This window comes from Eleginops maclovinus, chromosome 13, assembly GCF_036324505.1.
Source record: "Eleginops maclovinus isolate JMC-PN-2008 ecotype Puerto Natales chromosome 13, JC_Emac_rtc_rv5, whole genome shotgun sequence".
Taxonomy (NCBI): Eukaryota; Metazoa; Chordata; class Actinopteri; order Perciformes; family Eleginopidae; genus Eleginops; species Eleginops maclovinus.
Window position 1 is genome coordinate 18834780 of NC_086361.1, and position 17751 is coordinate 18852530.

General features: G+C 43.1%; 1 protein-coding gene across 1 annotated transcript in view; it reads right to left on the bottom strand.

The window, feature by feature from the left end:
- csmd2 (CUB and Sushi multiple domains 2) overlaps positions 1–17751 on the bottom strand; it is a 217242-nt gene that overhangs the window by 147770 nt on the left and 51721 nt on the right. Inside the window, 2 exon segments of the mRNA XM_063899890.1 lie at positions 4609–4816; positions 8100–8294. Coding sequence (XP_063755960.1) covers positions 4609–4816; positions 8100–8294 — 403 coding nt within the window.

Consider the following 17751-nt stretch of genomic DNA (forward strand, 5'->3'; position numbering starts at 1 on the left):
GATCCTTGATGTGTGTCAGAGCTTCATTACCATTCCTCACATCATCCGTGAGACATTTCCACCTCAACCAATGTTTTTTCCCGCATGAGACTTCTGCAGGTCACAGAAGTACAGTATACCTTTCAGATTTGTAAATCATCCACATCAAAACAGACATGCAAGTTAGGGTACTACATGATTCAATACGGACCGGTGTTGGTGAAACAAAAGCCAAATCCTCTCACATCTCAAGCTCTGTACTCTATAAATCTTATTGAAAGCAAAGCAAGACCTTCATTATCCTTAGTTTACTTTTGTTTTGGATGATTTGTTATGGGTTTTATGAAGGGAGCACCACTTACATAAATGACTGTAGAATGTGTAATGAAAGACTATAGACTTTCATTATACAAATCAGAGCAAACTATCCACTCAGATTCTTTATGACACCAACACAGCAGGGAGAGAGAGACTGTCTGAGAGAGATAAAGAGAGGGAAAGAAACGCCCGAGTCATGCCCTCCTAAACGTGACTAGACTAGTGATGCTGTGGTGAATTACGGGTAAAGCTCCAGAGCGAAACACTTCCTTAACTCCAGCAGTCAGTGTTGTGAGAAACAGGCCACAGCCTAAGAAACAAAATGTATTCAACGTTCACACGGAGAATATACGCCCACTCAACCATCACACTGTATCCATTTAAAACCACATCTATGCAAAGTGGCCCTACGTACGCTACCAATATTCTGTTGTCCTCTGGTGAAAGGAATTGCCTTCGTGCAGTGAATTTAGTTTTTAAGCAGGGAAACTTTGGGAATCAAAGGGGGGCAACTTCATATTGCTGTGCTCCCAGGCGAACAATGGGCAGAGCACAATCACTCACTTCCATACACACTGACTAAACTTAAAAGTGGAGTATATAGTACTGTCAATAACTTGGCATGGACGACGCTGAGGGGGAGACCCAGTAAGAGCGAGTATGGGACAAGTGTGTTACCCCTAAAGTAGCACACATTTAAAAAGAAATGTAAATATTCACACTCCCATGGTTGCATACACATCGATCCACATCAATCGGTAAATGGATCCCGTTAAGTTTAATGTAACATAATAAACTGCAGTACATTTAAATCTCTTGAAAAAAAACGTTATCTCTTTGAAAACATAAAAGCAAAAGCTGAGGCATTTATCTCCCAAAAAAGAAACATACTGCAGAAAACAGCCCGTGTACTTAAAAAGATGTTCCGAAGAGCATTCACTGACTCTCAGGTGAGTCAACCTAACAGCCAATCAATATATATCTAGCGTTCTGTACTCCCCGACAAATACCTCTCTCTGTCTCATGCACAGAAGCGCTCCCTTCATAGGTCGGGACGCGCTGACGTATTTCAGCACTGCAGGAATAATCCACATGCTCTCTTAAGGTCAGTGTCCTCAATTTCATTGGGTATAGGGCTAAAAAAAGAAGAAAGTATGAAGGCAAAGAGTTGCATTAAAAAATAAACAGAAGATAACCCCGGTGGGAAAAAAGAGTTTGCAATTTGGCAATTTTTTGCTTTGTTTTTGTAAAACCAATTGAGAAATGGCAAGACTCAAAGTGCTTTCAAATCAAGATTCAGGCACTCTCTAGTTACAGTTTTTAAGGTGTTGCGAGAGATGCTTGCAACATCTCAAGGGAGCACTACAGGAAGATAAAAATGTACAGTCCTTTGCAAAACAATTGAGCACCAAAGAAAGTCAAATAGCTCTGAGTTCCACTTAGTAGCAAGCGCATTGTATCTGACAATTGGCGAGCGTCAGGCGTTATTTACACTGCCTCAAAGTGGATGGTGATGGGGAGGAAAATCAATGTGGATTCAAAAAGTGTAATGGCAGAGTAATGTGTTCCCCTGGGCAAGCAACCCAGAAGAAATCCTGTCGGGGTAAAGCGGGGTGGAGGTGGAACTCACTTGGTGATTTTTAATCAGCCCCTCCCACTGCCACATTCAATGCACATGCACATCTCGGCTCCTGAAGTCAGTTCTCAAAGCTGTCTTCTCTCGCTGCCTCTTCAGAATGCTAACGCTGCAGAGCCGCCAATCAAAGCAGTTGGATGGTACGGCAAACAAGAATGTAAGTGGGCAAGATCACATATGCGAAAGGGGTGATGCTCTTGATGGTGATTGATGTTGTTTATTTTGGGTCATTCGCTTCCTCTCCAAACATCGACATACACACACACACACACACAGACACTTACAGACACACACATTCACACAACAGGAGAACAGGGAGCATGAAAGCTTGTCCTGTTTTCGTTTTGAGGTGCTGTGGATCGATCAGAGAGGCATGGATATGATCCTGATTCCTGGCCTCTCCTATTGGACCACTCAACCTGTCCGTCAGGTATCCATCAATACTGCTCCTAGAACTCCTAGAAAGTTGCTATGCTTATGTAGTGAATAAATTAACTCACAGTGTATATCTGTGAAAACTACTCAAACTCATTCATAAGATTGAAAGCAATGAATTCAAGTTCTTAGATGAGATTAAAAGTAGTTTGTCTATTCTGACAGAAAGAAGATGAAATAAAGAAACATGACTTAAACCACTATGCAAACCAGTTTGATCATATCACCAATCAGCCAGTGATATGGTTGCATATGCATAAGCACAGCCATCCAGCCGTACTGAGCCCTTCACGGAGAGGATGTGTGATTTACTCCACTTGACCTCTGTAATTGGCCACCAGCTGGGGAATTGGTAGCCCTCCACCCATCTTTCTAGTTCTTCCCTTCCACGTCCATCCTCTCCTCCAAAGGTCGTGCCCACCCCTCCTCTTCTGTACTCTGGTGTTTGCTGATCTTACTGTTGGAACCTGTCACCCCCTCGGTTTGTCCTTACCTCCTCACCCCTAACTTAAAAATGATACACAACCAAACACTAAGACACGGGTTATAGAGCTGAACATAGGCGAGTCATTTGTTATACTTCAGAAGAAAAGCACTCTTGAAATGTCAACAATTGGAGTGTCAAACCAAAACCAGCATGACTAAGACAAATATGAAACAATGGAGGCAAGCCAGCATGTCTGCGTTTTGTCCTCTGTCCCCTGTGCTGTCCTTTTCTTACAATGTGCATAACCAACTGTGACTTGCACTGTGCATCGCTTGCCAATAGCCTGTCTCTCTTCTTTCTTCCCACTGTTTTCACTTGCTCTTAAGGCAGTTTAGCCATGCCGCAGGTGCGCCTCAATAGGCGCCCATGGCAACGATCTCCTCAAAGATGACAGACTCAGCAGAGGTTTGGGCACCCCACAAGACAACAGAAAGCAAATCAAAGTCTGGGACAAGAAGCTGATGACATTGTAAAAAAAAAATTGCAAAAGAGGCATAGTTGGGTTGCCGTCTGTGGGATTCTGGGGAGTGATCAGCTCTCAGCAGGGGAAGTACAGAGTCAAAGAGACTTTAATATCAGGCTACAAGGCACAGTTTTCAGTTTTAAGAGTGCTCAGAGTCAATCAATTTCTTCTCGGGAAGTGTTTTTGGTTAACTACTGAGTGACTGAGTGAAACTGACACAAGTTTCCAGGGGCCATCTCACTCTAACATGACTCCTCATATATTCTCTCTGAACCTTTTTCCTCTACCAACAGCGCTCTATACCGCCGCTTTTCTCTGTGAGTTTTAAGTGTTTAATAGCTCAGCCTATGCAACCCTGTGTCCCTTCCTGCCAACAGCCTGTGGCTCCAACTTCAAAGTCTCCTCTGCCTTTTCTTATTTATCCAAACGTCCTGTCTTTGACATGGTCCTGAAACTAAACCAGCATTTATAGAATGAATTGAAGGCATGCTTTGGGTTTTTGCTTGTGAATAACAGATGCATCCATCCACTGGTATTCAACCTGTATGTATATATGTCATGCTAACATTAGCCTTGTGTTTGACGGAAAGCGGCAGAAAGAGTGTGAAAGAGTACTACCTCTGACAGTGCCAGCACTAATGCATGGAAGTCTGGCTAAAAAGTGTCAATGCATATGTCCATTTGTTCCCATATGGGCTCGACTGTGTGCGTGGGTGAAACAACACTATACGGCTGGCGGTGGTAATGGAGCTCACTAATTACTTCCTGAGCTGAGAGAGTTGTCACAGAGAGGAGGAGCTGCCACAGATGGTGAGAGACCCACACTGACACCAGGATATCCTACCTCTTCATCATTAGAGTGGAGCATGTGTGTTTGTTTGAGACTGAGTAATTGAGGATGTAAGGCTAACAAGATTGGGTGTTCAAATTTCACTTTAAAACCGCCGACCACCTGATACACCCGGGCAGGTAAAAAGCTGTGAACAAGATTTTAAATAAACTACCAGTAGCAATTTGTATTAGGTTACCCTGATGTTTGAATTGATTCCTGCTCCTCGGATATTCTACAGACATATCAGACAGCTATTTATCCAGATACAGTCACTCTCAGTCTGTCTACATTCAAATGAACCTTCCTAACATCCATCCACTTCCAATCATTCTTCAACCAGCTCATTCCGACATATGCAAGTGCCTGAGTGCAGGTGGTGCAGCAGCGGACTTCTCCTTCCTTCCCTGTTCCTAGCTGAGCCTGCCTTCCAGACGAATAGCCACAGGCCAACTACTCACCACTGTGAAGAGCCGTCAGTGCCGCTGACCTCCAGCAGGTCATAGTCGTCCTCCAGCTGGAAGTCGGAGAAAACCAGGGCGATGGTGTCTCCTGGCTCGGCCAGCACAGTCCAGGTGCAGTCAGCGTTGTTGTTGTACTCGGATGGGTAATTGGGAGTGGTGATCACCCCGCTCTGGCCCCGCAGTGTCCCACCACACCCATCATCTGCTGCAGAGAGCACAGGAGAAAGACAGCGATGTAAAGCTTAGAAAAGCAGGGGAACTCGAAAGGCAACAAAGATAATCCCAGACTTCTTGTGCAGGGATAATGGGAGATGCACATAGACATGGAGAAAGTAGGGAAGAAGGTAATAAAAGGCTAATGAACACAAACTGCCGCTTAACTGCAGCAAAAGGTCTTATTTTATGTTATCAGGACATAGTGAGCATATTGAATATCAGCACCATAAGGGTAAATGTCATTATCTAACTCTCCAGAATTCCCAAACAAGAATACATGGTCAATATGGACCAGTAAAGGTTTAAAATAAGTGTGTTAATGTGAAAAAGAATGACCTAATTAGACAGATAACAATTTCTTAACTTTTAAAACCTATCAAGATAGCACATTGGAAGTTTTGCCGGGAACATTGTGTTGGATATTAGCATATTAAGCTATAAAACATTCATTATTTACTTTTTTTAGCTGCAAATTATCTTTTCGCCACTAGCCAAAGTACAAATTTAAAATTACAGGAGCACAAACATAGGCAATGAGTCACAGCGTATTGTTCCTTTGTCTGCAATTTTCGCCATAGGCCGGAGAGACAGCAGTCTAAGCTATTTGAAAATGCCCTACAGAGCTTTTACCACCAGCACAGAGCAGGGTGGAGCGTGATGCAACCACATGCAACACAGCCAGGAAAGTAATTACGTTGTGATTAATTCGCATTTGTGTAAATCAAAGCAACTCTTCCCTCTGTAAGACTGCCTTAAGTGGATCATTTAAAAATAAAGCATGCATTTATGATGCCGGCTTCTGATAGGTTCATCACAGCTTCGGACAATACAGGTGAAATTGGTGGAAAACTATTTAAAAATCACTACGTCATGTACTGGTGAACAGAGGGGACTCATCAAGCGAAGTTTTGAATGACACGTCCACACTAATGCCACTGCTGAAATGACGTGTGTCTGTGGGTGTTTGTGCTTGTGCGAGGGGGGAGCTCCGATGCGCCGGGCCCTGTCTATCATCCATCCTACCTGTCACCACGGCATCCCCCCTAAGGGAGGGCAATCGAGTGTACGGACGAGCGGAAACTTGTGAGGTGTGAACTTGAAGAGGGAGGGAAACCACGACAGAGGGGAGAGGAGAAGGGGATGAATAGGATGACAGGTGACAAGCAAGGAAGGGGGAGAGAAAAGTGCACAGGGAGGCTGGACAGTGAGGAGTGAGAGAGAGCGGGGGGTGGCGAGAGGGGTGACAGGTGATCGTTGCAGTGGGAGTGACAGGAAGTAGAAGACAGAAGAAAGTATGAGGGTGTGCATTGATATTCCACACAGGACGGTTTCTTCACACTTGAAGGGAAGACTCTGCCTGCAGCTCTCCCTTGACTCCCCATATCGGGGCCGCCACCGGCCAACGCAAGAGTTGCAGACAATGGAAAACTAAATGGCTCTACCATGCGCCATATGAAACCAAAAACCTATGAAATGTGGCTTCTACTAAACTTTAAAAATGGTTTCCCTTTCGTGGGTGTCAGGATGCTTCCCAGGCTTTCACATAGGATGTCACGGTATTACAATAAGTGTAAGGAGCTGCTTTGAGCGCCATGGTAAACGAGATATGGTCATTAAATGCAAGCTATAAAAACAGTTATGCCATCAAAAATGCATGTTAACAAACATTACACATGTTCCCAGCTAACACTGTGCTTGGATATTAAATGGGTCAACGCTTTTGTAATAGCTGAATAAAAGTATAAGCAGCAGAAGATGAACGGATGTGTGCATGTGATGCTGTATCTCTCAGAGATGACATTTAGAGGTTACTGTGGTAAGCCTTTTTCTGGAAAGATGTGCTTAAGGGTTAGGAAGGAGTGTTAGAAACGGAATAAAAGACTGATGTTAAATCACTTCTAAGTATACCCATGACAAGTGATGTTGTTTTTAAAGATTATAGCTGAGGGAAGAAATTGATGAGCATAAGACAGGATATGTAAAACATTATCTGTGCCATCAACGGCTGGTTATCTTCTACGGCCTGACAGCGCTGGCACGTTTGCCCACTCCTCAGTCCAGAATATTGACGCTGCCAGAATGTTCTTTCCCACTCCCAAAGTAAAGTGTCAGTTCTGCTTCTACACATATAGCCATGGGCAGGCTCTCAAATCAGAGTGACATTAACAATACACTTATGCCTCATGAAGGAAGACTCAGGTGTACAAGCCGACTTTTATGTGGCATTATGAGACCCCAATTGCCAGTTTCTTAATCTTGTTTATATTTGCTGAAACAGTGGCCTAATCACATCCTTTAGGGCTTAAGCTTTTTCTCTTCTCTTTTTCAGGATCAGTCTTGTCAGGGCATTTTAAAAAGGAGCATGAAGAAGCTTAGTATGGCTATAAACACCAAATTATTGATTGCGAGTCCACATCATAACTTTGCATATAAATGTGGAGTACAGGCGTGTGCATGTGATTTGGTGGGTGGGGAATGTGCTGGCACGTGGTGACCAGCCATGTGTGCTCCTATGTGGGCTTCCTGACTCCCAGCCTGGGTGCAGATGGCAGTGTCTCAGCGTCCTGCTCAGCCAGCACACTGACACGAAGCATGGGCCACATCGGCAGGGCAAAGGGACATACATGATGCAAGCGAGTTCCCTATGCATGCATTTTAATTATGGAAGGATGTTCTTTTAGTTGAAGGAAAATCATGCAAAATTATGTACAATGGTATCACGTTTGCGTACAGTGAACCATTTTCAAGAACTGTGCGATGATGGGTCAGCCAACACACACTGGCAGGTGTAGCTGCCACAGGGGGGCTTGCTACCTGTGAGGAAAGGACAACTGGCACAAGCACTTGACTGGGAGCAAACACATGAGGTCCTGTCATGGTAAATAAGATATCAGTATAACCACAGAAAACATTCTCAGGTCGTGTGGAGATGTGTTTGAATCACAGACTGTACTGTATAAATACATGTGTAGGTGTGTGTGTGTGGTGTAAGCTACAAAAAAGGTACATTTTTTTTACAGAAAAACATCATGTTCCAGTTGTTGAAATCACATTTCAAATAACGTTGTATAAACAAGATGTGTCGTTTTTTTTTTGCCAAATGTTGTAATTAATATAAAATGAGTAATTTTGAGCAAAAACATATCAGACTCGATTTGATCATCTGTGGTATATCTCCGAGCTTCAGCCCTTAGAGGCATACCATTTTTTCTAGAAAGCTACTTAGCCCAAAGACCTGTTCTGGCAGCTTTTCCCTGGTCCCTCCTACATACCTCTGCAGTAGGGAAGGGGAAAATCCCATGCAGCAGTGCCCGCTGAAGTGGCGAGGCAGGACAGGGTTGTGTGACCCTCCAGCACGTAGCCTGGGCTGCAGCTGTAGCGGATTTTGTCCCCAATGTTGAACGTGGACCCCTGCTGGAGGCCATTGAGTAGCTGTCCGGGATTACCACAAGTGTAGCTGGGTAGAGCTGGAGAGACAAAGGGGGAGAGAATAAAGAGTTAATGAGGCAGCCTGCGGCACTGTCGTGTTAGTACTGACAAGAGACAGAAGATTAGTGAAAGAACAGGAACAGTCTGGTGGCAATCAATGACACACCCCTCCACCCCCCCAACATATCTGACCCAGGAATAAAATATTGTCTTGCCATACACAGATCAAAAGTACTTGGATACAAGTAGCAACCACATGAGATACCGTTGTATGTATAATGATAAACAATCTCTATCCTCTCGTCGATTTACATTTTCATGATTTTACTCCTTAAAGTGCTTTTGATGTCATGTTGAACATTATGGCTCGTTCAATCATGTCCTTGCATGCAAAGAAGTGAGCCCAGTATGGACGGAACCTTGGCTAATTGTGTGTTATTATGCAAATCAAGTTCAAAGGAAGCTCAGCCAATCTCTTGCCCCTGATCCCCTTGATCAGTGGCGCAGTAAAAGACGTATGATTGTAGGGGTGCAGAGGGTGGATAGCGCTGTTCTTTCTGCATTTCATACCATTAATATGTATGAATTTAGCTGCCATGACCAAACATGCGTTACACACACTCTGTCAACCAGCCTGCAGACCCAGGCACACACTCCCACACAGGGAGGGAGCTGGCCAGAGCATGTGCTGGACTTTGGATGAATCTCAGTGTCTACACAGGGGGTACGTGCTGAACTCCGGAGAGGGCCGAAAGGTTCCTATGCTGCAACACAGCTTCCTGGCACCTTAAGCTCACACTCAATGCACACTTTCTATTTTCAATCAATGTATCCAGCCTCAAACAATCTATTAACAAAAAATCCATCCCTATATTTGTTTTGAGATATGTATGTCTAAACAGGGATAAGGATGATTACATTACATGTTGTCTTTGCAACAGTATTTTAATTTTAATATGTATCACACACCCTACGCAACGCTTTAAAAAACTAGTTTGTTTGCTTTTCTTCTTTCCCTTTTTCTAGCACAGTAAGCTAAAACTTCCTCACAGCAAGGTCTAACAAGGACGGATCAATCCTTTTTATCCAACAGTGCATTCCACAGGGCTTGAGCGGTGGAATTAACTGGCTGCTAAATAAATGAACTGCAAAATGTTTATGTCCAGTGCCATCAGACAACAAACATGACCTCTAAGAGCATTATTTCAGATGTGTGTGTGTGCATGTTCCCTTTGGAAAAGAAAACCTTAACTGTGAAGCTACAGCATAAGCCTTTAGTGACACTATCTCACAGCTTGGATATGAATTTGGACTATTTGTTATTTTTGGCAGTCTATATTTATGATTGTGTGTTGAGGGGTTTGCAGTTGACGGATGTCCAAATGAAAAAGAAAAGGAAATGTATTGTCTCTCCATTCGGTGTCAGGCCCCTTATTTGAAAATGCATTAGTGACTGACGGAAAACAAACATCAAAAAGGTTAGAAAACTTTGGAACATCTGGTATTTATAGACAGTTAGATATTCAAAAATGAGAAACTAATAAAGAGGGTTAAAATGATTATTTGTGTGTAGGGGGATTTGGAGGTAATGGACTCTGCATCTGTCTATAATGGAATATGTGATTTGCATTTCATCATTTCTTCCTTTAAATACATTTTTAATTAAAAATGTGTCATAAAGTTCCCAATTTGCTAAGCCACTCCGATGCTAGCTCTTTTTGTAAGGATTTCCCACCTAAAAATATACGAGCAGAAAGTAGCTCCAATCAAGTAAGTCAGTTTCAACAGCAAGACATCAGCAGGGCCCAGTATTGTCACAAACCGAATGGCCCTACTTTTCAAAAGAGGCACTTGTGTAAAGAGTGAAGTCTGCAGTGACTCACAGAGGACTAAGGCTGCATGCTGCACTTCTAGCTTCATCCCAATCAGTGATTATACAGCAGGTGTTTTCCATCATCTGTTTAAGGGGGAACACCTGCTCAGACATCAAATATTCCAGTCGAAATGACTCAATGCAGATTTATCTTTAAAGCCATATTGGTACTCCGTTACTCTCCCTGTTGCCTCATGCTGTACTATGATGACAGAGTGACTTGTCACTTTCAGGCTCCACTGTGCCATAGCCTTTATTTTGACCAGCCAAGGCCAACTTATTATAGCTCCCCCTCCATCACTACCCGATAAGCATATGCTGTAAACAAGGACTCTGTCTGATTAGCATATTAGCCGCTGGGACTCAGCGGCTGCATCATGGCCGCAGGGGGCCCTGGTGGCATGCAGGTAACAGATTCGCCCCTGTGGTTGTATCCATGTACAACCATGCTGGATTACTGTAGCTGTTGTGTCACAAAAGTTTACGTCTCAGAAACATTAAATGAGAGGGGGGTCGGCTCAGATAGGGTTGGTGTGTAAGAAATAATACAGAACAGAAATACAGAAATAGTTATTGTTCCAAGAGCAGACATTTTGACTTGTGTCAAGCTCTGATATTGTGAAGTTAAGTCGAAAACATGCCATTACTGGTTCAACTAGAGCACTGAATTGGCAAATACTTACTAACCTGCCCAAGAATCCATACTCTCTTTATTCCAATATTGACTGTATTAGATAGTGTATCAAGGCTGTGACACTCATAGTGCACACAATACCTGAAACTAAACTCTCCTGAAGTGACGAAAGGTTGTAGCAGGTAAGGTTTCTCTTTATGTGTAATACATCTGAGAGCTGAGTTTCCATATTGCCAAAACTGTGAAAACAAGGCGGAGGCGTATAATGAGAAAAAGGCCTTTTAGTGCATTGTGTGCTTTAAACGTATTCATCACAATATTTTCAAATTGCCTCCTGTAGGCCATATCCTAAACAAGAACACAGGTATAAAAGGGAGATGGAAAGAAAGACACATACACACAACAAGAAGACACAATAAGAAGGATATTTGCCCGCGAATTCACATTATTCTCCATTAATTTCTTCCTTCACACACACTTTCATGCATCAGAGTTGTCTCAAGTATTTGTTCTAAAGCCCAAAAACCTATCTGTTTTTTAACTGAGACACAGGGTTTCTTCCAGGGGGTCCGGCCTGTGTCATATCGTGGACTATTATATCCCAGCCCCCCACGCCAAAACCCGCGTCAGCAGCCCTTGGGTTTCAGTCCTGGCAGGTCCATAAGTCACCAGGACGGGAGACTGCGACATGGATCATCCCTGGGGGCCCGGATGCTTTAAGCACTTCCACTGCTGAAACGGCAAAGGATGCTCCTCGTCCATCAATGCTTCCCTCTATACGGCACATACTTCCTAACAGTCAAAAGCATATGAACAGGCTCAAGTGTGAACAAACCAAGTGTGTGTGCACACACACACACACACACACACACACACACACATACACACACACGCATACGCTGAGAGCAAGGAGCCATGCCATCGATCATACCATCCGCCCCTTACATCATCCGCTTACATTCCCTTTATTCCTTCCCTTGTCACTTCATACCCTTTTATTCTCATTGACTAGGACAGACGACAGTGGAGCACCTCCAATCGGAAGACCTTTGACCCTGATAAGACTGATGGTGTCTCCCCCTGGGCGTCTTGAAGACTGTTCCTTAAGTTGGTATCCTCTCCTCTGGGAAAGTGGATAGTGATACACTCATGCATTCTGTAAAACCCATCAGTCACAACATTTTCTCAGGCTTCTGCAAATGGTTATATAAAGTATAGCACATCGTCGTTGTAAGGGTTTAAAGTTTTAAGAGATATGTGAACACAGTTGCTGCATTTGTAGACACTAAGAAAGTAAAATTATGGGAAAAACATGATTTCTGCTTTGTCTACAAGAGCAGATTCATCAGAATGTATTGTGTCTCTAAAGTAATACAAATGATAATCCACTTGAAGAACTTGCCAATTTCAGGAAGTGAATCAGATGCAATATGTTGAGGTCAAGGAAAGGGCAAAAAAGAGGAGAGATGAAGCGAACAGAGAGAGTGAGTGTGAGAAGTAAAGGACAGATGTTATATATAACAGTTGAAAGACAAGCCAGTCTCGGTAAAGGTGATCCAACGTCAGTTTGTCTGCTATGTTTTAACTAGGGCTGAACGATTAATTGCATTTGTGATAATATCGCGATATGACAAAACGAGATTTTCCAACCGCAAAGGCTGCGATTTGACTGGTCACGTGATCTGGTCACGTGACTTGCGAGCGAGCCGAGAGGAGCCGAGCAGGCAGGGAAAGAAGTCAACGCTTCGTCAGAAGAGTGCACGGCTGGAAGTTTGGTACCAAAAGGGGCGGCACGTCAGTTGTGTGGAATTATTTTGGCTTTAAAAAGGAAGATGCTGCGCAACGTCAGGTATTGTGCAGAACGTGCCTCGCTACTGTTGCTACCTCACGAGGTTCACGATTGTAATCAGGATTGATTTGTTGCTTGTGTTTGTTGAAAAATACATGAGAAGAGGACCTTGAAATAATAATCGCATATTAAATCGCAATTGCAATATTGAGGAAAAAAATTGCAATTAGATTGTTTTGCGAAATCTATCAGCCCTTGTTTTAACCAGCTGCACAAGATGCAGAATGAGAAGTGCTCCATAACAAGTGAAGTGTTTACACATACAGTATAGCTTGTAATGTGCTGCGGATGTGCAGTATGGAATGCACCAGCAGGCAAAAAGCTACTTTCCCTAAGATGACTATGACTAATCCTATCATTAGTAAATACCTATCAGTATTTTTTCTTTAAAGTTGCAACTGTGTTTAAATAAGCAGGAAAATTAAGGATGGGCGAGTAATTAGGACTGTCTCAGAAGTAAGAAAGAGAGAGAGACTGAGATGGAGAAAAATATCCATATATTGTAAACAGATGGGAGGGACGGCAACAATGATAGAAGCAAGGATGTTGGAGGTAACAGCACCGTCATCCATAGGAAGGAGCTTCATTTTGCAGGACCTGGCTCTAACTGAGTTACCAAGAGTAAAAAAAAACAGACACAATGAAGACGAGAGGACCATAATGCAAGCTGCTCATTGACAATGGATCAGATGTTGGCCTATTTAAGTACCCACCTTTGTATTCATCTCAAACATCACTCTCTTGCCACTTTCTTTTGGATTCCCTCCCTCTTTCCATTCCTTTTCCTGGACCTCCTCCCTTGCTCCCATCTTCCTGCCATGCATTTGGAAGTGACATTGCAAGATCGATCCCAACACATAGGTGCATTAGCTCAATAAGCAGTTTCTGCTTTGTCAAGCAGCAATTCAATCAATGCCTCCTGTTCCCGACACATGGGCTGAACAAAAGCTGGCAACTCCCATCACTTCTGGTTAGAGACGCTGAGGAGTGCAGAAATCAACTGTCCTTTGCATCCAGGTAACAGATAGCATCCTATGGATGAGTGTGTGCACATGCAAGTAATCTGCTAACTGTGCTAAATAGATGTAAAGACAGTTGGTCCTCTATGGAGCTTGCCTGCAAAACAAGTTTGTTTGCATTCACTGATAGTGACCCAAAGGCATTCTGCTAATACATGTGATAAATCAATGTTTCAGATTAAGATGTTTGCTTAAAATGTTCAAACCTGGATTGTTCTGTAAGTGCTTTCTGAAGTATTTCAATAGGGATAGAGAAGACTTGCACAGTTTTTTGAGACTATAAAACCAGAACTATACTACTTGGAAACCTCTAGAACAGCATGTCAATTTGCCTTGTCATATTTGCATCACAAAGTAAAAGTCCCTGTAGTGCTTCTTTTCTTAAGTAAAACTTCAAGGTAGTAGATATACACACTATAGTTGTTGTTGTGGTGTGTGTGTGTGTGTGTGTGTGTGTGTGTGTGTGTGTGTGTGTGTGTGTGTGTGTGTGTGTGTGTGTGTGTGTGTGTGTGTGTGTGTGTGTGTAATGGTTAATAATGCACTGTAAGTCACTGTCTGAATGGTTTTGGGCCAGAAATCCCGAATTAAAGTCTGATTTTACAACACGCTAAGCTTCTCAAACCTGATAGCAAGAGACATTCTGAAGTGAGAATGAGGGTTTGAACCTCATACTGTATTATCACAAACACACACACACACGAATACAAATGCAGAATGGAATGCACTACTGATACTCTCATTTCTCCCAACACACAAACACACACAAATTTCATTGTTTGGCCGGTGGTGGTAAAGTGCTTAGGGGCTTGGCCTGGGAACTGGAAGGTCACCAGTTCAAGTCCCGGAAAGACCAAGTGCTACCCCTGATGGTATCCCTGAGCAAGGCACCGTTCCCTACACTGCTTCCCGTACATATGGCAGCACATATGCCAGCCCACTGCTCCTAACACTAGGATGGGTTAAATGCAGAATTTGGTCCAGCAGTGGCTCAGTCAGTAGGGGCTTGGACTGGGAATCGTAGGGACGCCGGTTCAAGTCCCCCAAACAGACATGAAATATGGAAAGTGGACTGCTATACTTGGAGAGGTCCTAGTTCACCTCCTAGGCCCTGCTGTGGTGCCCTTGAGCAAGGCACCGGACACCTCCAATCCCCCCTCCCTGCACGATAGCTGCCCACTGCTCCTAGTACTAGGATGGGTTAAATGCAGAGGACCAATTTTGCTGTGTGCAGGTATGTGACTAATAAGAGGGTTTCATCCTCCGATTCTTCTTCATGTGCAGCAGAACAGTGTTGTGCGGGAATCGCTGAGGTGTGAAAGGGAGCTCATACAGAATTGATGGCTACCGACAATGTCTGCAAAACGAAATAATGTGCCATTCAGTAGCCATTCAGTATATATGAGACTAAACTAAGAGGGATCAGGAAGCATGAGAAGGAAAGCCAGAAGACAGATGAGAGACAGGGCTGTGGGAGCTGGGGAGGGAGATCAACGCTTCTGTGTACAGCCTTGAGTCTGTCTGGCTGGAAGCATCTAAATCCTCCCGGCTTTACAGGCTCTACTCTCCACTGACAGTACTCTCTCACACCTGCAAGGAGAAGTACGAGGGTGCCTTAGAGGAAATCATGAAAATAAGATGTGAAGGCAAACTACAATGTTGGACCAATGATGGTTTTAGGTAGTGTTCAATTGCAGTGGGTGTCCTGACGCAGTCTGCCATACAATGTGAAATGCAAACAAACAATATATTAAACACTATATTAGAGACCAAACTGTTTCAGAAAACAGAGCAGCAAAGTACAATCTACGTAATGGAACAGTAATTTGCCGGGGTTAAGGGAATGATGGTATAGGCTTTTCCAATGATGAGATGTGTTGCTTGGATAGGGACATATCATTCCTACGTAGTGTTTACACATTTTAGATCTGGGTAACAAAGATAATTGGTATCAATAAGTACTTGGTATCATCTTGGGAACAAGTATTGAAGAGAAAACATCCAATCTCCTGTAGTTTATTACAAGAACATCTTGGAAGTGCAAAATGTGTTTTCCATTTTGAAGTTTTCGCTCTGAAGTAACGCTAAAGGAAAGTTTAGAGTTACAAAATCCATTGCAATTCATTCTCTGGGAATAGAATATCCACACAGAATGCAGCAACCCTCAGATCAGTCAGCATATCACTCATGATGTACAAACAGTCAGACTATCCTTGTGTCCTGCTGTGTGAACAACATCTAGAAGCCTTCTATATCCTGCTATCTTGTTTTCCTACATTTTGTCTTACTTTGCCCTCCCCTCAGCCAATCCACTCTTCCCCGCTTTGCAGGTTGCCTTGGAAACAGTAAAGGCCCACCAGAGAGGACAATGTGGAAGGGGAAGAGTCGATGTGTGAACAGGCAGGTTGGTGGGGAATATGAGAAAATAACCTCTTTTCTGAGGATGCAGTAAACCCCTAAAATCCTCCAGTGCCCGGGACAATACATTCATTACTGCCCCGGTTGTCTTCCCACCTGTACTGGCATGTATGTGTGTCACATGACTGGGAGAAGAAGTTCAAACCATCATCACATATGAAAAAGTGTCCTCCGAGCAATTATAAAGCTGCCTCCATCAACTTGGCAGGTCAACAGGTCAAAGGCCTATTCACAATGACATGCCATTAACAACGTCTCCTTCAATTCACTTCAGTTCCCATCCGTTCAGTTATCTGACTGTGCAGATAACAGAGCAGCGGTGCATTGGAAAGAGTAATCGATGCCTTTATTTAACCTTTGCTTTTCTCCTTATTTCCTCAAGTTCTCTCTACTAACCCAATTGCCTGCTATGGAGAAAGGCAAAGCAATACTTCAAACGTTGTGAGCGGAAAAAAATATCTATTTGATTCAGAACCATTTTTTTATTTTTCCTGCTTCTTACATCACGCATTCTCCCCTGCAATTCATAAAACAAATGGGATGAATTCAGATTGTATATTGTTTGGTTTCATGGCTTGTCAGTATACTGATTCTGTAGCCATCAGCGCAGATGGATACCTTATTCCGATAGTCAATGAATTCCTGTCAGCAGTGTGTTATAGGCAGAGCAGAGCCACACAGAGCCAGTCAGCAGTCTGCTACACAAGATCACACCGACCCATATCAGCTCTGCTGCTGATGAGTCCATCCTAATATCCAACAAATATGAACTCAAGGCTTGCCCTGCACCTTAGCTCATGAACATTATTTGGGAAACATGCCCTGCTCGCACAGTTTGCAGGCTAGAAGCACATTAAACAGCCTGAGTATTTATCTGCTAACATCACTTTAGCCCGGTTAGATGCTGCTGTGGTCGTCACTCCTGTTACTCTCTCACCACCAACACACTGTGTGCAGGACATGCAGGCTACAGTTGCTTTACTACTCATTCTGTACGATATAACACTGGCACTCTGGCAGCATGCCAGTTGCTGTAAATCAGATACAGACTCGACACGCCCCTCTTTCAACCAGCTCAGATTAAAAGGAGCATTTCTGATATTTCCCAAAAGACCTGGATAAATAAACGTGACCATAAAATATGTTCTACTTTCTATTATTGGCTCAGACTGGATCGGTTCCAAATATGTAGTAAAGACTGTGACTTCATCACATTAAGGAGACTGTTATAAGTCATTTTAAAAAAGGGTATTAAAAACACTTGCATTTCTGTTCCTTTTTATTTAAGAAAGGGGGAAATCTTAACCTACTTGGCAGGAATAACTACATAGAATCAATTAACTCAAAGAAAGTGGAATGGGAGATTGTTTGAATTTGCAAAATGGATCAAAAGTTGATTTTTATTTTAATTTACACGGACAATAGAGTTATTTGCATCTACAAGTGAAAGGTAAATGTTTTTTAAGAGCCTTAAAAAGTTCCAGCACTGAAATGTTGAGAAACACTGCCTTACATTGAGAAAAAGGCTCTGTGGACAAAGGTCAGAGGAAGTATTTCATGCCTGTGGAGTGAGAAGCTAGTGCACACCATGCAGTTTTGTGTTTGGCTTAACTATAACTCACAGCCCTGCCTGTAGTCTGTATGCTCCGCTTCACCAGTTAAATCATCCTGTCATCTTTATTTCTCATGCCCGCAATTTCTTTTA